Source organism: Larus michahellis, chromosome 5 (assembly GCF_964199755.1).
Source record: "Larus michahellis chromosome 5, bLarMic1.1, whole genome shotgun sequence".
In the NCBI taxonomy this organism is placed as follows: Eukaryota; Metazoa; Chordata; class Aves; order Charadriiformes; family Laridae; genus Larus; species Larus michahellis.
The window spans coordinates 20,744,839-20,770,527 of record NC_133900.1 but is presented as its reverse complement, the minus strand read 5'-3'; the positions used below and the strand labels follow the sequence as shown (position 1 = coordinate 20,770,527).

General features: G+C 44.0%; 1 protein-coding gene across 20 annotated transcripts in view; it reads left to right on the top strand.

Moving 5' to 3' along the window:
- The first annotated feature begins 521 nt into the window (after window positions 1-521).
- The window catches only part of JADE1 (jade family PHD finger 1), a 64,719-nt gene continuing 39,551 nt past the window's right edge, over window positions 522-25,689 (top strand). For 3 of the 20 annotated variants that reach the window (XR_012587280.1, XR_012587281.1, XM_074589051.1), the window contains exons 1-3: window positions 522-1,170; window positions 3,079-3,232; window positions 14,637-14,714. Coding sequence is in view for 18 of the 20 variants with exons in the window: in XM_074589051.1 (XP_074445152.1) it covers window positions 3,187-3,232; window positions 14,637-14,714 (124 nt within the window). In the remaining 2 variants the exon portion in view is untranslated. Of the gene's footprint in view, window positions 1,171-2,738; window positions 3,233-3,629; window positions 3,766-4,487; window positions 4,948-5,599; window positions 5,691-6,121; window positions 6,235-7,154; window positions 7,271-10,476; window positions 10,520-14,636; window positions 14,715-18,847; window positions 18,902-25,689 lie in introns of those variants that run through there. The other 17 variants (XM_074589048.1, XM_074589031.1, XM_074589032.1 and 14 more) reach the window with 16 other exon arrangements.

Genomic DNA, 25,689 nt, shown 5'->3' with positions numbered 1-25,689 from the left:
TGCAAGTGATTTAACCTTTGTATGCCCCTGCCTACCCACACAAAAAATGAATATTATAATCTCTACTTCTCAAGTTTTGTCATTAAAGAGACTACACCAGTCTCTCTGTTGCAAGCCTCCTGTCTGATAGCATATTAAATATAAAGTTCAACTCTAAAGATTCATTTTCATCCTTCTCCATCCTTATCCCTCAGCTTCTACTTACTGGGGTACTGGCTCGTACGCCCAGTTAGTGACCTCTCACAACTACATTTCAGTAAAACAAAGGAACTATAAACCAGAAGAATGAGGCTTGTGAGTGGAGGAGAAAGCACATCTTCAGAGTACGGCCTCTGAATCTGCAGATCACTCCCACAAGCAATTCTGGGAGCTGGAAACCTCAGCTTCGGAGTAAAAAGAAATAACGTATTACCTCAGCTTAGTCTTCTTGACCCCCCTAATGCAGACACACCAAAATTCAGTGCTTGTAGATAAGGAGAGGGAAGAAAAAGCCAGAGCAGCAATTAATTTTTTTGTGCATAATTTTGTGAAGTGTCATGTTGCCATAAATGATGCATTTGGATTAGACAAAAATGTGACAACTGTGTTCCTCTATGGTCCATACGTAAGCCATGTGAGCAAGTTTTATTTCTGCAGGAGTTAAAAATATTGCACTGATGCAATTTGTAAGTGGTATAGATTTACATATCCATGAGTAAAAATCTTTTTTTTTTTTTTCCCCTTGCTCATGGGAGTAGACCAACTAGAGACAAAATGGACCTCAACAGGATCTGTCCCAACTGTGCATCTGTCTTATCTCTCTGCAATACATACACCTCTCATAGGAGATGTGAAAGCTCTCTGGAAGTTTTTACTCTTGAAGATTAAGTACAAGCTAGAATCTTGTCAGTGCTGGTTTGGATCCATACTGCGTTCTTCCCCTTAAGTTTCTAATCTTCAAAATGAAGAAGGGGAAAATGGAAGTAGAATTTCTTAAAAACTGGAGCCAAAAGAGCAAAAGAAGAGTTCTGAGTTCTAAGTGATGGTTGGGCTAAGTTTACCAGTGGGGAGAAACTCAACTTCATCAGTTCTGCCTTCATTTGTGGAGAGTCTGCGAGGATTAGTGGAACAGATTCCAAGTATAAAAGAAGTATTATCAAATGAAGAAAAAAAAAAAGAAGAAAGAAAGAAGTAAGTAAAAATATTTTATCAGACACTTCTGCAGCAACACATTTCCACTAAAGGCTGGGAAAAAAGTGCTGAAAAGCCACATGCTCTTTCCTTTGCTTTGTGCGTTTGCTCAGAAATAACAGTCAAGAGGGAGACATTAAGAAACTATCTAAGTGATGAAAAAATTTAAATACAATTTAGTATGGAGTGATTATATCTGATGAAACAACTTGGAGAAGGGACCAGAAGTTCTGTGTGTTAGCAGAAAACCAAACTCCAAGCCTGATACGTTTTCTCTGAGTGCTCCTGGAATGAGAGTTAACACTGACAGAAAGATGACTGAGGGAGGCACAGAATCTAATGACATTGTTTATTATAACAAAATGCCAGTTTTGCTGAGGGGTAAATATCTATTAGAGATGAAGGCGGAAATCCTGGCCCCGCTGATGTCCATGGCAAAACTTTGACTGACTCTACCTCTGGCAGAATTTTACCCATCACCTTGAAATGTAGACAGTAGAGGTAGCAGAAAACTACTGTCTCTCACGTTTTTATTCCTATTTAGAATCAGACTGTGGTCAGATGTTGAATGCAGAATTAAGATTTCTCTCTTTGCCCCATCTGGCTTGCCTTTCCCGTCCTCCTCTGTTTCGTTGGAGGCAGCCTGCCCGCTCTGGCAGGCTGAGCCGGGCTCTGAGTTTGTAGAGAAGCAAGTGAGGACCACTCACACAGCCCATTCTGGTGTCTGTCGCTGGTATTCTCTGGCAGGAGTCAGAACGGTGTCTTAAGCTGCATTGAACAACTCATCGTTTTATTTAGATCATTTGTACGTTTTGTTTTTTTTTTTGCGCACTGTTTTATATTAATGATGCCAGTGGCTCACTCCAGTATGATCCATTATGTTCTGGCCTGTTTGACCATTAATACACAACTTTATACCTGTAACCTTTTCTTTGTGAAGTGTATTTCATTATTTTCAAAAGTTATTCTTCCAGCTACTAGCCCTTTAGTTTTTCAATATTTCCTTTTAAAACACGTGAGTACATTACTCCAGAACAGCCTCGGTGATAAACTGCACACAGAAACAAAAGAGCATCTTTGTTCCAGTTGTGCTACCTTCCTCCTAAAGACTGGACTAACTGCTTTTGCAGCGCAGAGGGCTCACAATTGTTGGGTTTTCTACAGTAATTTAGATAGCATTTTTAGTTGCTACTTTCTAAAACACTGCCCACTGTTCTGCAAACATTCCTATTCCGTTCCTACGTGTATGGCCTTGCATGGCTTCCAAGAGAAATCTTTCCTAGAATACAAGATGTAACTTAAACTTGGCTGTATATGCAAAGGAAAACTAGTTAAAGAAAAACAAAAATATTGCCTCAAATCCACGGAGTTTGAGACAGGAAAGTTTCTATCATTCTTCTTTAGAAATGAGAGCGCATTTGCATTTAAGGTTTTCTCAGAAGCCAGTTCTGAACTTTCTTGGAAAGGATTTAGAGAAGCGGGAAAAGCAGCATTTCCAGTGATTCTTCAGTCTTTGACAATGGACAATATTAAACAAAGTATAAATCCTATTCATGCAGCAGAGGTGCATACCTCTGTAGAGTAAATGCCAGCTGACAATAGCTGTGCTAATCTTGATTGCTTTTTATGGACTTCTGAGAAAGAGTCCCTGAGCTCCCAAGGGGCGTGCAGATCACGGAGTGAAAAAAGTCTGACCGAATCTATTCCGGGGTTTTTACCATGGCTCAGCAGCGGGCACGTGCTGTTCAGATAATACCATCAACAAAGTCTCCCCTCACTGACTCCCTTGGCAGTCCTGAAAAGTAGTCCTTGGAGCAGGTTCCTGGAAGGTCGGGGGTAAGATGATGGGTGTTTGAATGTCATTCTGGTTATAAGTGGATTATTGAGATGATCTGGTGTGTGGCACAGGTGATCGCAGGTGCCTGATGGCTACACCGTGAACAGACAGAGCAAAGACCCCGATCCTGTGAATACGACTGCCATCAGTGGAGCTACTTCTAATTAGACTGCTGATGAATGCAGAGCTACTCCATTAGGTATTTTTACAGGTCCGGATGCCAAGGTAAGCGCGGAGGAATGTAGAGAATGTATGTTTTTTCTTGTTGTCAAGTAGATGAAAACAAGGGGAACTGAAATCTCGGGCTCTAAAATCTCAAAGATGCTTCAGGCTGTTCTATGAATAAAACCACGACTGTCTTATTTTTATGGTGAAAAAATATCTTGGGGGGGAGGATATTTTTGTAGTAAAGTACAACTTTTTAGGATGCGTAGCAATGTAAGTACTGTTCCATTATTGAAGAGATAGGTGGATGAGATGGCAGGCTAAATGACTCCGTTTTCATGGATGAGTAATGACCCAATTCCTCTGTCGAACTAAGGTGTGATTCTTTGGCAGACTAATATTGCTGTGGAGGCTGCATTAATTTGTATTTGCATACTATGGGGATTACTTTCCACAGATCGCCTTAATTCTGCGTCTGAGATTATGCTGAATCTTCTCTGTGGTGTTTATTACCTCATGCTGTATTTGCCGAGGAATTCTGCTCAAAAGGGGGAGTTCTCCTTCACTCAGGGAGCGCAGGTGCATGGTGTGAGGTAAAGTGTTTTATGTCGAAAATAAAGAAATCTGCATTCAAACCTACTTTTTTTTGATAATGGCAAGTTTAGCATGTAATTTGGTGCCAATTTAAGCTAATTTCGTTCCCCACTAGAAAGATGTGAACCGAAGGCGCGCTATGTGTTGGCTCTTTCTAGTCTTTGAGAAGTATCAAAGTTGGGGAGCTGGAGGGATAACGCGGGGGGGCTGAGAACGGGGAGCCTGTGGTTTTATTCTTGCCCTGGCAATTACACGCTATGCGCGTGCCCACCGCATTTAACTCTTGCGTGCCTCAGTTTCTCACCCTGAAAAACCCTGAATTATGTGTTATGCAGAGCGGGCCTGTGCGGCATTGCTATTCCTGGTTGTGAAATCGCCTGTCGATTTTTTTTTTTTTTTTTTTTTTTTCCCCGGGAGGGAAGAGTGAATTGTGGCAGGGTAAGGCCAGCAGTGCCACCGGCGGGATCCGGGTGTCACTTCCTCAGCTGCCAGTCTTTGCGACGTCGCCTCTACGGCTGGAACACAAGCCGGGGACAGGCGGCAAGGGGGAGCCGGGGCGGGGGGGTAACCGAGGCCGGGGGGGGCTCCCCGGGGAGACCCACCCAACAGTTAACGGCGGCTCCCCCGGGGTCGCCGCTCCCCCCCCGCTACACGATGATTATTCCCCCCCCCCCCCTTCCCTCGCCTTCCAGTTTTGGCAGGGGATTAAAGCAGCTCCCCCCTGTGGCAGCAGTGACCCAGAAACGAGTTTGATTCACGGAGTCCTTCCTCCATAACAAGTACAAACGTCAGTCAGAGGGAGTCTGTGTGTGTGTGTGCGTGTGTGTGTGTGTTGTGTGTGTGCGGTGTGTCTGTGTGTGTGTGTGCGGTGCGCGGCGCAGGGAGCCGCTCTCCGCGCCCGCTCCCCCGCCGCCGCCGCGCCGAACTCATGAGGCGGCTCCGCGCAGGGGGAGCCCGGCCGCGCCGCCCGCCCTCGCCGCCGCCTCCGCCTCGCCGCCGCCGCCGCCGCCAGCAGGTAACCGTGCCCGCCGCCGCCCCGCCGCAGCGCCAGCCGGGGGAGCCGCCAGCACAGCCATATTTGATGATTTTTTTTTTTTTTTGTATGTGCGTGTGTGTGTCGCTCCGGAGGCGGCGGGAGAGCAGTTTCGTGCCGAAGGTCGCTGCCTAGTGGAAATAAGATAGTACGTCATTAACATGGCGCCAAGAGCCGTGCGGCTCGGTGCGGGGCGAGGGGAGGCGGCCGAGTTGCGGCTCCGCTATCCCACAAGCAACTTGTGCCGGGCTGGGGCGGGCGGTGGGAGGAGGGAGGGGAGGCTGTCGTGCCGGTGGCCGGCGGCGGCAGGGGTGGCTTTTTGTTCCGCTGCCGGGCTCCGGCGCGGCTTCGCGAAGGCTGGCAGCGGGCAAGCGAGGCGACGGCGTGCCGCCCTGCCGGCTGCGCCCCGGGGGAAGGCGGCGGCGGGGGAGGGGGGGCATGGCCGGGCATCGCCCGCCGCGGAAAGTAGGAGGTGTCGGAGCAAGTTGGTAGACAGATGGCAATGGCAGAGCGCAGGTCCTGCTCAGATACTGATGTGGGGGGGGGGCGGGGGGGGAGCCATGGCCAGCGTCTGTCACCGTGTCACCCACATGTCCACCAAGACCCATCGCCTCTTGCCGAGGGCGGGCAGCGTGTGCGTGGGGGAGGAGGTGTTTATGTGCAGAAGCAGCTTTGTAGTTACACTCATTCCCCCCCCCCCCTCCAGTCACAGTTGGCTTTCCCTTGTAGAAAAAAAAAAATGCTTGGAAAGCATAAAAACTGCTCATCGGTGAAATTAAGCAGAAGTTGCCTTTCGTAGCGGGAGAGCCGCAGCCGGTTACTCGTGTGCTTGGGGGCACGGGTGGGTGTTCCGCTGGAGGTGGAGAGCGGCGGGCTGTCATAGGTGCTCCGGTGTGTGTGTCTCTTCCTCCCCCCTTCCCTCCCCTCCCCGAGGCGAGCGCTCCGTGTCTCCTGCCGGCGAGCAACTTGCGGGAGCCCCGGGGCGCACGTGTTTGAGAGAGTGTCCGTGGGGGACAGTCTTGGGGGGGCTGCCCGGGCCCGCCGCGGGTGGCGGTGGCGGGGACAGCGGCATCCCTTGTCGCCGGGGCGGCCGGCAGCAGGTGCACGGCGGCCCCGCAGCGCCCGACCACCGTGCGGGAGCGGTGACCGGGGAGGAGTATGTGTGGGGGGGGACGTGCTGCAAACTTGAGCGAGGTGGAGCTGTAGGGGGGTGGTGGTGGCCCGGCGCTCGGTGGGTGCCGTGGGGCAGGACGTTGCTCCGCCGTCCTCCGCGGGTGGGGTAGGGGGGTGAATCGGCGTGGCCGTGCTGGAGTTTGTGTTGGTGAGGGGGCGGAACGTCACCAGCGGCGGTGTCGAAACGCGAACGTAACGCAACAGAAGAACAGGCGCGGGGTAGCGGCGGCACACGGCTGAAGTTGCCGGGGCTCCAGCCAGGGTAGCTCCGCGGGTTCGCTCTCCCACCCTCCCGCCTCCCCCGGGGTCTGGGCTGCTGGCTCTGTCCCTGTAACGGCCCGTCCTTCCCCCCCCCCCCCCCCCCCGGAGGCGGCGAGCGCGGCTCCGGCGATCATTCCACTTGCTGAAATTAGACAAAGCCGCCCTGATGCCGCTGCCACTCTGCCTGTCCCTGGGCTCGGCTGGATGATTCTTTTATTTCTTAATTTATTTGTTTCTTTATTGCTTTCCCCTTCCCGTTCGCGCCCGCCAGTTGATTAAGGCTGGGCGGTGGGGAGTTTATTATTTGGGGGAGGGCGGAGGCAAAGGGTGTTTGTTTGTTTGCACCGCCTGCTGGTTGGTTTCCTGTGACAAGAGGTGATACACAGTTTCCAGAACTGTCTGGGAGTGGGAGGAGAGACAGACACAGAAAATGAGCTCAAGTCTCCTCCGTGCTGCCGCTGCTCAATCCGCCAAACCGCCATCCAGTCCCCTGTCCCCCCCCCCGGCTCCCCGCCCCACTCCCTCCATCGCAGCGTGAAGATGGGGGGGGGGGGGGGGGGCTGGTGGTGGGTGGGGAGGGTGCTTGTGGCCGTTTTGGGCAGTGACAGCGGTTCGGGGGAGAGGCGGCGGGGAGCCGGGGGCACCAAGTTTGATTTGCAGCCGGGGCCGAGCGGATTGGTGCGGCCGGCGGCGGGGAGGAGCGGGAGACGGAGCCGGGAGGAGGAGGAGGGAGGGGGCGAGCCGGGCCGTTTCAAATGGAAAATGCCTTCAAATGCCCGGGAAGGTGCCACCCCCGCGGGGGAGGTGGCCCCGGCTTCTCTTCCAGCCGATGGCCGTGCGAGGCCGGGAGCTGAGGTGGGATCGCTGCGGGAGGAGGAGGAGGAGGAGGAGGAAGAGAGCCGGCCGGCCTAGAGCGGGGGGGGAGTGAGGCGCCGGATTTGAATTGACTCTTCTCTTTAAGCCCCGGCTCCCGCCCTCTGGAACGGCGGCCCCGAGTTGGCAACCGTTGGCTGGGCGAGTGGCGACCGTCCGTTCGGGTGGGTAAAGGCACAGCTTCACCTGCGAGGTGGTTTCTAAAATTCAGGCTTCCCCGGGCGGAGTCCGTGCCTCCTGCTAACTCCCGTCTCGGTCTCCTCCTTTGCCTTTAGCCGACGGCTTTATTGGAATAAAGTTTATTAGATTTCACCCGTAGATGGAAAGTCTGTGGGATCTTGAGACCCGTCAGTCCTCCAGGGAGAGCTGGCCATGTGTGACATGCAAACGACTGGTTTGTGCGGCTGCACGCAAGCGTTAAAAATAGATTGCTTCTCTTTGGAGAGCTGTTAGGTAGTATTAGAAATTATGATAGCGTTTAGCAACACATTTTAGTTGACATTTTAATGTTAAAGTAGGAAGATGCTTTTATGCTAGCCCCATTTTTTTTCTTTTTAGGGAAAGATTTAACTGTGATTTGGAATAATGTCTTTTTCAAGCGGGTGCTGTCTTTTAAGAAAGTCAGAAGCTGCCCACACTTGCAAACCTAAAACCTTCCTAAAAGCTATGCCAAAATATGCTTGTTATGATTCTATTTCTAGAGTTTTCTCACACTCTGTGGGATATTGTTGAAACAGCAAGGGTTGTACGTTTTAGTGGCAGGATTTTCCCTCTGGCTTCAGATACCACTCGCTCCCTGCTTTTGAGCTATGTTTAATACATATGTTTAAAATAATAATAATAAACTCCCCTTTTCCCTCACAGCTGCAGATTTCCCCTCCAGCTTCTCTGGTTTCATTCCCAATTCACCGAATATAGTGAAAAAAACCCCAAACCTTCCAGTCTTTCCTCAAATGTTTTCTCCATGTGGTTAGTACCGCTGCTTCCCGCTCCTGTTTTCAGCTGGAGCTGACCAAGCTGACAGCTTCTTCTAGATGGAAGAGACGAACTGCAGTGGGTGCAGGGTGGGTCGAATTAATTCATGGAGCCCAGTTTGTTATTGCTCAGGATTTTGGGCGGTTTCACCGGCACAGCTTGGAAATAATTTGCTGCCACTGCCTAGATTGTAAGGTAATGTTATGAGCGGACTTGCACAGGTGCATAAATGAGCATGTGGATTGCTGAGAAGTGTAGGGCTGGTAGATCCAAATTGTGCTTCTGCCTTTCCTTGTGAAATCTTGAATAGGCGTGCTGAAGTCAGTAGAAATATTCCTTGTGGAGAACGCTCTTGGCCCTTGGAACATACTTTTTTGTTTCATGAGACTTGGAGGATTTTTTCTCCAAATTTAAGGTCTGTGGCTTTTTTTGTACTGTGCACTGGGCTAGATAATACTATAGTATTTAATTTAAGAACTCTTCTTGTATCTTCGTGACTATAAAATGTTGCTATTGAAGCTTTCATAGCTGATGAAGAGAAATTAGAAAGTTTTAGGTGGATTTTAATAGTGTAACTTATTTCTGATGTAGTTCCATTTTTTTTATTATTTTTTTGGACTGGGCATAGAAGTAAAAAAAGAGTTGTTTTTTCTTGCTATGTCAGGTGTTGGTTGGTGAAGACTGGGGTGGTGTCAGAAGCTGTTTAAAAAGTATGCAGTAGTAGAAGCCAAACGTCTTCATCTAGTCTTCATTTTGTGAAGATTATGTCACGCTTTACTTCCATTTGTACAATTAAGTGTTTTGAAGTGATTTCTTGTGTACTAAAGATAATGGGGTCTTAGTTTCATCGCAGTTAGTGGGTTACTTTCAGGAAAAGCCAGTTTTTCAGTTTGTCTTCAGGGTGTGCATCTGTCGTAATTCTGCTTTCTTCCCATTCTGTCTCTGCAGCTGTTCACTGCAGTTTATTACAGTGACACCCGTTAACATGGTTACAGTTAATTGTCTGTCAGAGTTTGAATTATACACTCTTTTTACCCAGAGGTGTATACAGCCCTTAAAAATACTTTAGTAAGAATTGTGCTATGTAAAACCTTTGACCTGAGGATGTAGATTTTCTCATGTATAATTATTTTAAAAATCTTGTTCTGTTTAGCTATTTGCATAACAAAGACTGACACACTTTACATCTTTCTCTTTGATCATCGCTCTACTTGGGGTCAAACTGAGTGAAAAAGTGTACGGTGTTCTTAACTGTGCTGTAGTAGCATAAAAAGTTCTGTGGTGCGTTGCACGTGGGAGTACATGTGTGCACGCTGCCCTGCCAGTTTTATGGGGTGATGTCTGGATTTCTACTCTGAGGAAGCTAGGAAAAAGGATTTGGATTTTTTTGACTCTTATCTGTGCAACTCCTGGGACTTCAGTGTGGGAGAAAAAAAGTAAAAGGACAGATCTTGGCATTGCTGTCCAGTGTGGTTTTTGGATTTTGTTGGTTCTTTTAAATTAATCTCTTGCCGAGCTGAGAACGGAGGAGCATGATAATGCATACTGGTAAAAATAGTGAATTTGCTAATTTTAACCCATTGCACTGCATCTGCCAGCAAATACTGGGAAGTAGGCAGAAATGTACATATTTCTAACTGTCTCTAGTTATTTGTGTAGAGTTAGATGTTTGTTGCTCACCTCCAGAAGGATATGTAAATCCAGATGTTGTTTTGTGGACTGACATTGATTAGATAGGATTATCATCTGGTCATTTCATTTGCATAGGATTTTACAAGTGTTTTGAAAAAGGCTTAGCACTCTCTCCGAAATACAGTAGCCAGAAGAAACGTTTCAGGCGTTGTAATCTCGCCTTTAAAAACGATCTGAGCAATTGTACCAGGTAAATCCAGAGTCACATTTGTACGTTTGAAGTTTGTACTTAATCAATGAATAAAACCCAGGGCTTAGCTTTCAGACCTAGCATGATGGAAGAGGATGGAAAAGCCACTGGTGAGGTGTCTCAGGAAAAGCGCAAACGCCTTCATCCTCTGGAGCAGTGCAGCAGAGCGCGTTGCAAGCTCTGCCAACCTTGCCAGTACTGACCTGCTGTGGCTGGCTCATCTGAGGGTCCTTGGTGGCTACAGAGTCAGGGCCTCTGCCCCATCTATGCCATTTATTGCGGTGGTGTGATTGCGCGAAGTGCTCTTAGATGTTTTGTCCACCCTTGGAAATGGGGTAACATTGCCAGCGGAGTCGTGGCTGTTTCTATGAAGCTGTGTTTGGTTGAAGGCTGGCGTTTGCCTGAGCCCCCCAATAAATGGGTATAATAAAGTCTTGAGGAGAAATAACTACGAGCATGCAGTGTGTTGGTCTGTCTGATTTCTGAAAGCATGGTTTTAATAAGAAGAAACAAACACTTTTCAAGGAAATGAAACTGAAACGATACACAGGAGTTGGTGGGTTATTAGGAATTTACACGTCACTGAAAAGTCAGAGAATGTTTGGCTTGGTGATGCAGCAGCCTTTGTTACATTAAGGGCTGCTGGACTCTGTCATACCTTTTCAAGTGTTGGGTTTACTCTGCAGGCGAGCAGTATGTGGGCTTTTGGGGCCAGTGTAAGAATTTGGGACAAACAGCTGTAGAAATGTTTGTGACAACATTCAGGGTTCAAGGGCACTGTTTGGTTGGCCTTGCTTCAGGGAAGCTTCATTTTGCGGAGGGGGTTGGGAAGTTTTTCTGTGGCATGTGTGGGCGCAGTGAATGTTTTGTGGAAACTTCAGGACTAAACAGCAATTAGGGGTTGCAGGCAGTTGTGGGGAATTGAGCTCAGTAACCTGGGTGGTTTCTTCCTGTCCTGCAAGTGTTGCAGGCTGAGTGCATCGTTTTTACTTAATATTGGTATGAATCTTAATGTTTGGCTTAAATTTTTCATCCTTTTTGTGCTTACATGTGAATTCTCTTTGCTTACAGGCGTAGTGATCGTAGCCAATTTGTACCATAAAACTAGCCAGGGTACAGTCAGTCATAATGAACCTGCCTTCTGACCCATTGAAACTGGCAGACCTACTTCAGTTTCAGAGTATGTTTTAATGAGATCAGAGTTGGATCAGGTACATTGTATATGCACCTGAGTATATTAAGTGTATGTCAGAATAAAGTTAAGTGAAAAACACCAGCATTTTCGTGACTGCGAAGAGTGAGAACTTCAAAGAAAAGTAATATTGCTAGCACTCAAATCTCAGATTAGGAAAGGCAAGAGAATGAGATAAGTAATTTTACTGAAAAGTTCCATAGTTTTTCTATTCTGCCTTTTTCAGTATAAAAATACCTCTGTATTTTTAGTTAAGGGTGTCCCATGAAGAACGAGTTACTATAATTTGGTTGGTTTTGTTTTGGTTTGTTTTTTTTTTCTTGAAGATTAAAAAAAAGGGTTCCTTGAATTCACAGTATTCCCTAAACATGCTGGGAAAATGTGTATGTCTGTGGTTGAACAGGGAAAGCCTGCACCTTCAATCTGCACCTAACCATCACTATCCATAATCTGTGTTTGTTTTTAATGCGGTTCTTGTGTGACTTTGAGGTCATCATCACCTGATAGAACCGATAGTCTTTGAGGCAGAGGCACAGTGATTCCCTTAAGAGCAGCAGCATTTCAATCTGTGGGGTTGTAATTCTTAGTGGTTGTTCTAGTGTTATCTCTAGACTGAACTGTGGATATGTGGATGTGGAACATCTGGTGAGAACAGTTTAAAATAATTTTAGAAGTTGAAAAAAGCTGTTTTATTACTTCTAATGACAAAAATTCTAGGAGGTTAATCTTAGGAGGTTTGAGACTTGCTCTTGAAGCGAAATGCTGCTTTTCCATATGTGATTTAGCTCCCTGTAAGCTCAGGTTAGGTTCAAAGATGGGAAAATGACATTGCTGGATTTTAAGTCTTTTTTGTTTCTTTTTTTTTTTTTCCCCCACATGCATCTATAAAGAAATCTCACAGAAGCTTCATCAAATGGCATATTTATTGTAAAGTTACTTTTGAGAACACAGGCTTTTCAATGTGGCCAATTTCAGAAGCCCAACTAGAGTAGACAAGGAAATCAGTTGCCTTACCTAATGCTCTGTACTCCAGGAAAGTGGCTGCTGTTCCAGCTTCTCTTAGTTTCTGAAGAACTGTGGAGAGTGCTTGAATTGGGAGGTGTGAATATTGCTCTCTCCTTCAAACTACAACAACAAAAAAAGATGTTTAGTTTGTTTTTTAAAGACATGTGCTAGGAAGGAGAAGCTTCCTGGCCTTTCCTTATGATGAGCTCAAAATACACTTATCCAAAAAGATGTGGAGGATCAGAATTTTGAATTTTCTTGTTTTTCGCAAGCTCATGAGCGGGTCTCAGTATATATATATATATGTGTAATGTTTTTTTGCTTTGCAATGCATAGTCCTTTTCAGACCATGTGGGAATGAACCAAGAATTGAGGATTTTGACCAGGAATATACAAGTTAGGTTTCTGAGATAACTTAATTTTTCTTTATTTTCTTCCATATTGTCTTTACTTTGTTTATGGGAGGTATTTCCATTCTAATTAGGTATGTTCTTTTACGTTGATATTGTTAATATTCCTTTCGATTGCAGGAAGAGTATGTAAACTACTAGAAAAAATACCTTACAGAGGAGATATGTATCCCTCTGGTTTTGGCCTTGTAGCAGCTAATTGTTTTTTCAGTTTTCTTAGCCCATTTTGGATCTGAATGTTGGCTCTCTGTCTTTATAAGTGACTATATCAGAACTTGGCTCTGAATCTACCACATTTCTACCAGCTCTGTATTCAGATGATTTTGATGATCCAGACTGGTCTGTGTATTTATTCGTTGGCAGCATTTCCGTCTGCCATACACACAAAGTTGTGCTCTGCTTCAAAGAGAATTCTTCTAGCACTGTAAGAGGTTGTTATTTATGATTCTTGATTCTCTGGCATCAGATGTTGTATGTGAACTTCTATGCTATGAAGTGGTGACAAAAGGTCTTGGTGAAGTGAACCATCCAGTTTCTCTTTAGTGAGCAAAGTTTGCATCTCTGAACTGTTACATGTTTCTAAGACAGCCGTATTAAATCCCAGTGTGTAGTCACTCCATAGGAGGGAGGCTTCCCTCCACCTCTGTTTGCATGTATAATATGAAAAAGGAGGCAATCTTGCAATGCTCAGGCTCTTTATGTTAAGTTCCCTGTAAGCGTAAAATAGTCTCAGGTTGAGTTGGTTGTGATTTGCTAGTGATGATAAAATGAATTCTCCCCCAAAATGCTCATTTCTGTTTACATGAATCCCTTTTGGAAGGGAAGATACTTTTGTGCTTTTTTTGGAAATAGTGCCAGGCTTTGGTTAGACTCTTTGGGTTTCCTTATTTGGGGAATTAGTCTTATAAGTTGAAAGCATTATTGAGTTTACTACAATGAGGTGTTCTCAGTGAACAAAGTTGAAGTTGTTAACTGTATACTGAAGGGTCAATGAAAAGAGTTTTGCTGAAGGGTATCGAGGAAATCCTAACTCACATGAAAATGAGGAGATTGGATTTTCTGCACTGACCTAGAAGCAAAAAAGTATTTTGGTGTCTGATTTCGAAATCCACACCCTAGAGGTATGTAAGAGGGCTTTGCTGCCAGCAGAACACCCAGACCTTGTTGATATCACGATTGATACGTGGTAAGCAAAGACTCAGGGGATTTGATGTGCATCTAGAGGCCTTGTCAGTTTAACTTACGGTGGATATGCCTTTCTGCACTTGTCTTGTCATGTTTTTTCTGCTCTTCAACTTACACTTTTTCATAGCTTTTTACATGTAAGTGCTGACTAGCTATTTACAGCTTCCTTAATTTTTCTGAATTTGGTTTCATTCCACAGAGAATACATGTGAAAATCCCAATGCCCTGTGAATAGCAGTTAAAAAGATACAGAACCTTTTGCCTTTACATCACTGGTTCGTGTGCGGTTGAACTCAATATTGCTAGAAGTGTGGCTGTTTGGAGGAGCTTCTGTGTAATCAATTAGTGGTCTGATTCCTGAAGAACAGTTAGTGTTAGGCATGGCGCGAGAAATGTGCCTGCAGGAGGATGTAACTCTCACCTTCGAGGGTGGTGTCTTGCAGGGTATTATTTTGTAAATCTGGCACTTTAAACAGGAATAAAATGGTTCCAGAAACATCTTAGCCAAAGCAAATATTTACACAAGCAGGAAAAATGTTATTGTATTGCAAATCTAGTGTCAGAATGGGCAGGGGAAGTTAAGCACATTGACTGTAGATATTTAGTGGGTTTTAAGACCTCTCAGAACAAACTATGTTTTTGTTTTGGGGTGAAAGCATCTGTGGGGTTGTCACTGATGCTCTCCAGTTTTGTTCACCTGCTCCTATGATGACTGCCTAATTAAGCGTCCTTGAGATATTCACTGTTCGTATTTCAGATGCTGTTTAAAGTTGTTTGTTTTCCTTTGTGTGCTGTAAATCCTCGAATGCCATCAGAAACACAACTTGATGACTGTGTATTATTATCTTGGGTTAAGTAAGTGCTGTCTCATTGCTTTGCAGGCTGCCTGCTGTTTCCCGTGGAGATCATGAAACGACGTCGGCTTCCTAGCAGCAGTGAGGATTCTGATGACAATGGCAGTAAGTGCTCCTTTGTTGGAGAGTGCAGTAGGTTATGAGTTTGAAAATACATTTTAATGCAGTGTTTTATGTGACGAGGCATTTTGCATATTGGATGGACTGGTAGAAATGTGTATTACAAGGATCTGATTTTTGAACTCAGTCATTCTGAGCACAGGTAGATTCAGGATCCCTGCACTGTCTTGGCTATACAGTGTTAGTTAATAAGATATGAGAAAAAGTTGGTCGTCATCTTTAAAATCTTTGCAAGCAGCATAACTTACCATTACAAGGACAGAACTTGGATGGAGACATCTGCTAGGATTGTCCACAGCTCAGTATTTAACCAAAGTTTTCATTAGGATTTTAAATTTATTTTACTGTTCTAGTACTCTGTTATGCAGTGGGAAGGTATATTGCTTCAAACTTAAGTAGAGAAGATTAACGGAGCATAAAAGTTGTTCCTTACTTCGTTTGAAGACGATCTTATTTGAGGGATAACTTTCAAGAATTTGAATTCAGTAAATCAGTAATTTGGATACAGAATGTATTTATTTTGTTGTAACTGTTTCTGTACTAATATAACTGACACTGAGCTCTGTATGGTGTATATATATCTCTTGTGTTTGGATTCCGGGGATTGATAATCTTTCATTTAAGCAGGAAAAAAAAAAGAAGGGGGGTGTGGTGGGGGTAAAATGGCAGTTTGGGAAACATGCCAAGGTGTTCTGTTTGCCCAAGCAAGCAAGTTGAGTGTACTTGACAATAGTGCAGCTTAGCTAGTTGTCAGAGAGATTTTCCTGCTTTTAATTTGATCTATCTGGGTGCACATCTTCAAATTGGAAGTCTTTTCTGAGACTTCAGTCTGAAATGTAACAGAAAATGATCAGGGAGGTTTCCTAGGTGCTTCTGAAATCTTTACTCCGAGAACATAGCCCTGTGCTGCGCTGTGGGCCCTGCACAGGCGACTGCTTCACCTGCATGCGTTTCTTGGGTGTGTTCGTGCTTCACGGGAGTCTGCTCAGGTACGGCCAAATCTGCGCCTTAAAACAACCTTCAGCAAACTATTGCTAAAATGAAGGAGTAGTAAAAGGATTGGAGGAGGTGAGAACTAGCAAGGTGATTAGGAGTGTGTCCAAATAAGGACTGAGTAAAATCTATTAAAGAGGTGTGGGATTTGGCTTGGTTTTGGAGAACGACCTGCAGTTGGGGGATTTTGGAACAAAAAAACTCCAGAATTGGACCTGTTTTTTCTTGATTAGAAGTTTATGTGGAGTTATTAAAATTGAAGCTGGTGCATTTCCTCAAAGGTGACGTGTACTTCCCCAAAACAAAGATGTGTTTTTACTTGTAAAATAGACAAGTAGCAGCAAATGTGGTGTCTTTCATTAGAATTTTGCTTTGCCATCTTTTCATTCCCTAGCAGCTTTATATAATAGCGTTTCATTTTGATAATAGTGCTTGTTTTCACTCTCTTATCTGTTTTTTTTTTTTTTTCACTCTTTGATCCCTTTATGTGCCTTGTGTTACAGGCTTTACCTAATAAAATATGAAGCAGATAATCTTGGAATTGAAGTTCTGAAATAGATACAGTTGACTGATCTGTTGCTGATTATAATGCTTGTTTGTAATGTCATTTGATATATAACTATCTGGAATAGAGCTGTTGACTTACTGAATTACGTATTCCAAAAAACTGTATTTTCATCTGTTCCATAGATCAAGATCTAAGAAAATGAGTTAGGAAAAGAAAAACAAGCCTTTGCCCTTTTATGATCTCTCGATTTTAAAGCCTAATTAATATGAATAACGACTTGTTAAATAGATTACATGGCAAAAGGCAGTGAAATTTTAAAAGTGTTTTCAAGTATTGTTTGAAATACACACCACTTTCCTGTTCTTTACACGTTTTTTTTTTCTTAACTTGATTAGGTTTTTTTCCCCTTGTGAAGTTACTGGGCAAATTCACATACAGGTTCGTGTGTATTCATCCTCTTATATACACATGTTCAAACAGATGAAGGGTTAATAATCAGAAGCTGAGATAACATTTGATGTAGGGTCAGCATCTCTAAGGCTTTTTGTCATTCACGCTTCCCTGAGAACTATGTCTGACGCTCGGGCCCTTTCTCTCCACTTTTCCTGTTACAGGAGATACCAGCAGTTCCTTGCAACTATGTTTGAATGTCAGGGGTCTCCCCTTACAGGTTTCACCTTCATTGAATCTCTTCTTGTCTTCACTAGAACTACTGATTACTCTCACTGTGTTAATTTCTGTATTATTACTTTGTCAATAGTGTCTCTGATTCATTGTGCTGCTACTAGTGTTAGAAGGGTAATCCAATTTTGTTGCCTAAAAAAGTAAAAGGTAAAGATTTCTGTGAATTTCTGGGCTCTTGTGTTGAAGGCTTTAAGTTTTTCACTAGTTATTTTCCCTTCTCAGAGTTTCCAGAGGCAGAAAACAATTAAATAGACCATTCTAAGCACTTCAAACAGGCGTCTTGTAATTGAAAAGTTGAAATTTTAATCAACACTTAGTTGGAATCCTATTGCCAAACATCTGCTTCCCTTCAGTCAGTGGCACCTCTTGACCCTCCAGTGTGCTTCTTGCATTCCCATCATGCTGAAGTCGATAGTCCTTCAGCTTGGAGCTCAGTACTGCTCTCCCTCATCCCCCAAGGTGGGGATTTGGCCTCCAGCTGTTGGGTTTCTCCTGTTCTGAAGTTGAGTTTTCATACTGTGCCTTAGTAGCGTGTGTGATCAAGCGTCTCAGATTCATCAGGAGTGTCACTGGGTAAGTGTTGTTGGAGTAATTTGAATGATGATGCTTGTCTGGGGTAGACTCCAGCGTATAAACTAGTGCCACCTGGAACATATTTTGGCATGAAGAAATACACAGTTTATTTTATTGAACTCAGGAACCTGAATATTTGTAAGGTAGTAATAATGGTGCTACTAATAATGGAACTTATCTGAAAAAATAAATGAACATACAAAGATTGTTTTCCGTTAGATCACTGAACTGAATCAGTTTCCTTGGTAGTCACAAGATGATAGAAAAACAAAACTCATACACCAAGCACTAAAAATGTATTATACTGAAGGTAGAAGCATCTGTAGTCCTTCAGAGAAAGAAGAAGGTTCTCTGCTTTTGTGAGATGAAAGAAGGGAGAATCGTTTTCATTTAGGGGTGAAATACAGAAGAGAAGAACGCTTAACAACATGGCTGCAGTCCTAGAGTAAGTACATGTATTTACTGACTTAAGTAATATATTTTAGTGTGGGTGGCTATGTATTATTTGCATTATTTTAAAGCCTTACAGCTTAAAGACAGAACCTTTGCTTTTCTCATCACTTCTTTTTTGCCCTCTGACTTGATTCTTTCTCAAAAGCTAAGTGCAGACTTCAAGCCCTCAAAAGTGTTTATGTCCTTCAACCTAACTACTGAAAATCCTTGAGGTGTGTCCCCTTAAAATCAGAGTTCTAAATCCTCATTTAGACAGAGGCCAAAATAGCATATTTGAAGCACTGAGCAAGAGGTGCCAGGGAAAGTTGTGCACAGCGGTTCTGCAATTCGTCCCTGAACATCTGAGTGTGTTCTCAGAGATTTCGTTTTCTGAAGTTATAGGTCACTTTTGAACATTTTATCCATGAAATATAATTGAATGAAAAATGGCTGCAGGCATAGTTCTGGATTTTGAACTTTTGTCTAAATAGAGAGGAATGGTCTTGGGAGAGGCTTGGGGAAGGGTTTAAGATTATTGGCACCTCAAAATAATCCTTTTTTTGGTCATCTGGCAGCTTGTTACTCTCTGTTGCTTTCCAGTTAATGTGTTACAGCAGCTATAATAGACACTAATATTAGCCAGGCCCGTCCTAAAAGCCTTGTGATGTACATGCCATCTTCTTCAAAACCTGTATTAAGTAAATTAGTGATGTTTACCTCATACTCAATTACGTCCGTGTTATCTGCATGGCTGGCTAGGGCTTTGGTATTTTTTAACCAATTTTTGTTACGTTGTATTTCAGCTTGCTCCTCCATTGCATAAAGCTCCTCCTCTTTATGATTCCAGGTCTCACTCTAATTAAGTGTTAGATACTGAAGCCGTTCTGTCTTTCATGCTTAACCAACCTGATCTCTTTCTATGACCATGTGACCCGCCTTCTGGATGCGGGGAAGGCTGTGGACGTTGTCTTTCTGGACTTTGGTAAGGCCTTTGACACCGTCCCCCACAGCATTCTCCTGGAGAAGCTGGTGAATCATGGCATAGACAAGTGTACTCTTCGCTGGGTTAAAAACTGGCTGGATGGCTGTGCCCAGAGAGTTGTGATTAATGGGGTGAAACCCTCTTGGCAGGCGGTCACTAGTGGTGTCCCTCAGGGCTCAGTTTTGGGGCCGGATTTGTTTAATATCTTTATCACTGATCTGGATGAGGGGATTGAGTGCACCCTCAGTAAGTTTGCAGATGACACCAAACTAGGTGGGAGTGTTGATCTGCTTGAGGGTAGGAAGGCTCTACAGAGGGACCTGGACAGGCTGGATCGATGGGCCAAGGCCAACTGTATGAGGTTTAAGAAGGCCAAGTGCCGGGTCCTGCATTTCGGTCACAACAACCCCAAGCAACGCTACAAGCTTGGGGAAGAGTGGCTGGAAAGCTGCCCGGCAGAAAAGGACCTGGGGGTGCTGGCGGACGGCCAGCTTAACATGAGCCAGCAGTGTGCCCAGGTGGCCAAGGCGGCCAACAGCATTCTGGCTTGTATCAGGAATAGTGTGGCCAGCAGGAGCAGGGAAGTGATCGCGCCTCTGTACTCGGCACTGGTGAGGCCTCACCTCGAGTACCGTGTTCAGTTCTGGGCCCCGCTGTACAAGAGGGACATTGAGGTGCTGGAGCGTGTCCAGAGGAGAGCTACCAGGCTGGTGAGGGGTCTGGAGCCCAGGTCATACGAGGAGAGGCTGAGGGAGCTGGGCATGTTTAGCTTGGAGAAGAGGAGGCTGAGGGGAGACCTCATTGCCCTCTACAACTGCCTGAAAGGAGGTTGCAGAGAGGTGGGTGTTGGCCTCTTCTCCCAAGTGAATAATGACAGGACCAGAGGAAATGGTCTGAAGTTGCGGCAGGGGAGGTTTAGATTAGGTATTAGGAGGAATTACTTTACTGAAAGAGTGGTCAGGCACTGGAACAGCCTGCCCAGGGAAGGTGGTTGAGTCACCATCCCTAGAGGTGTTTAAGAAAGGTCTAGATGGGGCACTTCAGGGCATGCTCTAGTGGCAGAGGTTGTAGGTTGTTTGGTTGGACTCGATGATCTCAAAGGTCCTTTCCAACCATGAAGATTCTATGGTCTTAGTCTAGTTAAATGTTAGATACTGAAGGCATTTTATCTTTCCTCCTCAGTGTTTGACCTGACTTCTTAGCCTCATTGGTCTGTAAATCTGTAAAGGTGTTTTGTGCTGAATATTCCATGTGCTTCGTTTCCTGGTGAGATGAAGTTGTGCGGTGGAGTAGTTTCCATTTATAGCTTCAGGGCATTCCTTTTGCACAAATTGCTTGGACACGTGGACAGATTGTGTTTGAAACAAGAGCTGAAGCTCAGACAGTTGTATTGTGGGGAGCTTGGGTGAAATCCAGGCCCTCCTTGATGTCGAAGAGAAGTTTGGTCACTGTTTTCCATGAGCAAGGAATTCAAAGCATGATTTTCTTCACACTTTACTTGCTCTCCCACGATGCCTCTTCATTTATTCTTGGAGGGGTTATCAGTTCATCATACTCCTACATGCAGAGTGTCTGAGAGAAGAACTGAAGACACTTGCAGATGAAAAATACTTCCAAGATTTACAAGGCTTCACATCTGTTCTGAGAAATGAAAGATTTAATACTTATGGATTATGGAATATAGTTCTGTAATTTAGATGGCCCCTTATTCTATCATTGCTAAACAAATGTTATTTTAAAGTTAAATATATTTTGCTAATATCCATTGCTCTGACCGAATGATGGGGTTTAGAAAGGGCTTTTCATCCCAGTGGGTTCCCGTTGTGTTTGAGATGGATCCCAGAGTTGCCTTCGCAAAGGTTGCCGAGTACATAACCTGTGGTCTATACGTCATTTACTGCAGAATTGCAGCCACTGCTGGCCTGAAATGTGGCAATTCCTTAGCGGTGTGCCTAGCGCTCTGCAGTGTTTTAGGAAAAGGAAATTAAGAACGTTTTTCGGTTTTCAGTTGAACTGGCTGGTAGGTGAGGGATGGTGATGAAACACCAGAGTGTGATGTAGTTACAGTGCTGGGATTTGGGCGAAGCTGCAAGTTTAGCGATCACTTTTGAAGAAGGGTTGTGGCATTTGGAATGACGACAAGTGGTCAGAGCTAGTGTCTTACCTGAAGGGTTGGCTCACTGGGGCAGGGGGACTTTTGGTGAAATTGGTACGCTTTTGAGCACTCTGGAAGAGTGATTTGGAAGACTTACCTGGGCTGATGGGGTATTGCGTGTGAAGAAGGGACATCACATAATCATCACTGGCGTTTTTGGAGAGGCACATTTTTCTTTACAAGACTGCTAACGTGGAGTACACCTAACTCCACTGGAGTTTTAAGGCCTTACAACATCATGTTGTCAACCTATGAATGCTAGCTGGGGAGCTGCTCCCGTTGGCTTCCACAACCTGTATTAAACTTGTGCTAAAACTTTGTATGCTGTTACAGTAGAACATTGCTGCAGTGGGAAGCCTTGGGCTAGGGACCTAGAGTGGCACTTGGGTCTTGTGATAAAAAACAGGATGGGGTCTAGGAATTCCTCACCACTAGAAGCGTGACGTGTGCCTGTGTGTGTGTTCTTTGAGATTCTAAAACTCAAGGTTGTGCTACTGAGAAAAGGGATCGTAGGATTGAAGGGATGTGGTGGGGAGCTGCAGGGGCTGTTCATTCTGCATATCAGATACTGAGCAGTCGTGCAGTTGTGGTAAAGCGCTGCAGAGACCGTGTGGATCCGTGCATTGCTCAGCAGCTGCAACTGGGTACTTGTCCAAGGACACTTAAGTTTTGAGTAGGATCGGTGTTGACAAGAGAAAAAAGGCCATTGCTTTTTCTGTTTTGATCTTGAATGAGATTATTGTATAATAATGTGCTATTATATAAAGATAAGGAAGATAGATGGGCAAATCCTCCAGCAACAGAAACAGGAGAAGGGGAATTTGGCTGCGTGAAACGATGCCATAGGTTGCGTTTGCATACATGCTGCTTTTTCTGTGATAAGGCCTGAAGACTTCTGCACAGACGGCTCTTTCTGTACCTAACAGAATGGAAAACTGCCCTTAGAATAGTCTGCTTCTGTTTTATTTGTGCTGGAATTCGGGTCTAGACATGTGGAGTTATGTCGAAGTGACATAAAGCCTTACTGTAGAGAGCTGTGGGCCAGGCAGCAAATGGGGAGCCTCTGAGCATTTATGTTTTCTCTTCAGGCTGCAGATCTTTCTGACAGAGTGTTGGCAGCAGCACCTCGTTGGTCTCAGAACAAGTTGAGGAACAGTAGAGACAGCTGGAAATGCCAGCATTAAGCAGAAGTGACAGCCAGACATACATCCACATCGGGGATGTTTTGCTCTGTTGTGCTGCCTGGTGTAATGGTGTATTTACGGTGGGAGAAGTGCTTTCAGCCGCACGGTGATCTGAGGCTTTGAAGTGTTCAGAGGCTGTAGCAGCAGGTCATTCTCCGGGGACACAGCTGGGTGCCTTTCAGGTGGCTTTACAACAGCCTTGTGCACCACACATAATAGCTAAACCCTTTCTGCTCATGCTGGGGAGTGTATTAGTTGTGGGGTAGAATTCCCCCAGGGCTTGAATTGCTTTGTTGGTCCCAAGGAGTTTCCTGTTTTGATGGGCTTTTTTGGAATCAAAACATATTCTTGACACATCATTTAATAAATTGATACAGTTAAAACTGATTATGTTTTGCCTTCCGGGAAGTGTGTGTCTTTCACAAATACATAAAAAGGATTCACACTCCTTGATTGCTTTCTTTTATTATCAGGAGGTCTATATGTTATATACACCCTGTAGCAGTATTACAAAAACACTGTATTTACAGTGTAAGGTGTATATAATAGCCATGGGGAGCAGAAAGTTTTCCTACTTGAGTCTTAAGAAGTTGCCTTTCCAGCACCAGTAGTGTGTTAGAGCTTTGCCTCTCTTGCTGTGAATTACACCTCGTTAGTGGTTTGGGATTTCTTTTTGCTTTTTTGTCTATAAGTGGATAAATGCAAAGGGAAAATGGAGACATGTAGTAGGAGTGTAATCCTCCTCCCTTTTTTCTCAGTGATGAAAATCTTTTTAAAACATTGGAACACCTAGGCCATCTGAAAGCATCCTAACTGTAAAAGAATCAGAATGGTCTTGGTGCGTCTCCTGGAGTGATGATACTGGGCTACTCTGTGCATCCTTAACTTGCACAATCCTGTAACAGGATGGGCACTTAATAAGACACGTCTTGTCTCTAATATCTAACAATGATAGTGATGCATGTTTTGTATGTGTGTTTAGCTTTGTGCTTTGGAGTTGTGTATTTTTCATATCCACTGTTACTCACATGGCTTTTGGTAGCATGGGCTCTCCTAACATCTCGTTAATTTTCCATCTGCTGTAGAACTCATTTCTCTCATGAGGTATATAATGTTATCTTACAAAAGTTTTATATCTTCCAGATCTCAGTGATTCAGACTTCCCTGGTGTTTTTTTGTTGTTTTACCGAAACTGGGTTTAATTTTGTTTGATCTTTAATTGCTTTTCTAGTCTTGGTGATCCTAATCCAGTTTGGGACGAAGGCTAGTATTCTGAAAACTGTTGATGAATATAGTCATTTTGGATACTTAATGCAAGAGGATAATTTTGGTGAAAAGTGTCCAGAATATTTCTAAAATAACTCAATTAGGTTTGTGTACTTTTATAATACAGAAGAGCTGTTTCAAATCCTATGTTTTGACCACAGTAGGTTGTTCTTCCCTATAATCCAGGAATGGTTGTTACTTCATGTATTTAGACATAAAAATCAGGTCATGAATCACTGAAGTTGCTGTAATAGCGTGTGAACTTTTTCTTTCAGTGATGTCCCTCTTCTGGATTAGGTATGAAAATATGGAAAGGATGCTTAAAAGACCAATAATATGCTTCATTTTCCTCCTGCACTTTTATTGGTATACTCAGTGGGTGGATTGCTTATTAATGAAAGCAGCTTTGGGTAATTCAGTGACCTGGTCTTGGCACTGCTGAAGGCAGTGATATTTTGCCATTAACTTTAATGGGAGCAGAGTTGAAACTCTGTATCTGAGATTTCAGAAGCAGTTAAATTTAATACTGACATGGGCTGGCTGTTTTACTATCATTTGACTGGCTCCTTCAATTTCTTGCACTTCTGTGTCTAAGTGGTGGTGGTTGTTTGAATCTGTGAATGCGTGCCTTGTAGTTGGGTTTTGTTTATTCAGGGAGTAAATGTTGTCCCTATTGAAGTGAAGGCCTTGCCAAAGGTCATCTGTTAGCTATAGTTACACATCTTAGTGGGTAGTAAAATCTCAGTCCCACAAGAAATTCTTCCACCTTTTTCTCCTAGTATTACGTAAGGTCAGTTTACAGTGCTCAGAAAAATACAATAGTCTCTTCAGTAGCTTACTAAAAACATGGTGTGTTCTCACTGTGCGTTTACCAATTTTATGTGCAAGGAAATGGCTGTTACAGAACTGTGTAAGGAACTATTTATTCACTTATTTGTTGTAGGAAGTTAGTTAGCATGGAAAAAATACTCATTATATCCTGAGGAAGGCTGGCTGTGTTTCAGTTGTCCCTTATACATGGAAATTTCACGTTGTGTGCTTTGTATAGCGCTTTAAAAAAATAATTTAAAATGAAAGTTCTGTAGTTCTGGGGCTTAGAGTTGATGTTTCATGTTGCATGGAATAGTTAATTAATCCAGGGGCCTAACCGTTGTGTACCTGGACTGTATCTGAAATAGAAGTACACATTTAAGACACTGTTTTGATATGTAGCATCTGCAGGTGACACAGTAAAGAAATGGAGATGGAAGATATGGTAGGGATTATTTTACTCCTCACCTTTGTATCTTCTCTGTGGCACGAGAGACCTGGAAATCCAGCTTTTCATATTAACATTAAAAAAAAATATAAAAGCCCGTATGTTTGCTTATTTGTCTTCAGTTTGTGATAAGTTGTCATCAGAGCGGAATTAAAACACATGGGTAAAGATCCAGAAGTACATCATAGTGCTACTGCTCTAATTTTGCCAGGTGCAGTCATTGCTTGGGAACAGCTGCATTAAAGCCTCCAGACTCACCAGCTCTTCTCCCACAGAAACTTCAGAATCAAACCACTTTGCCAACTTGTTCTTAATTCCGTGTCTGGTATGCAGGCTCCCTCCCCCAGGTCCAGCAGTGCCCAGACCACTCCGATCTACAAATGAATTAGAAATTTCAAAGTGTGTGACTTGCTGGAGCAGTGGTGTAACCAGCTGAATATCTCAGTGGCAGAGAGTTGGTCAGATATTAATGTCTTGCTGATGGAAAATATCAGAACCCACCAGAACTGAATGCTAATCTGTGTGGGTATCTATGTGGTCTACATCTTCTAGTGAGGCTGTTGATGAAAGAAATCACATCTGTCTGAGTGTTAAAATGTTAATACTGTTATATTGCAGGAAAAAATCTGTTTTTCTGTTGTGAATTTTAGCTGTATATCTGACGCTTTGAGTGATTTCACTTATTGCACACTGACTTCTTTAGGTTGAGTTTGGGTATGGGCTGATAGGATCCTCAGAAGGAGTTTAGACTGTGGCTTGTGTTTTTTCTTCAGTTTTCAAGAGAACATTTAAATGGAACAGTAGTTAAGAGATCTTGTGAGCCTGGCTTTCCACACATATTAGTAAATGGAGGTCGGTCACTTTCTTCCTTTTTTTTCTCTTTTTTTTCCCTTTCATAGAAAATTATAATTGTAAAATAGATAGG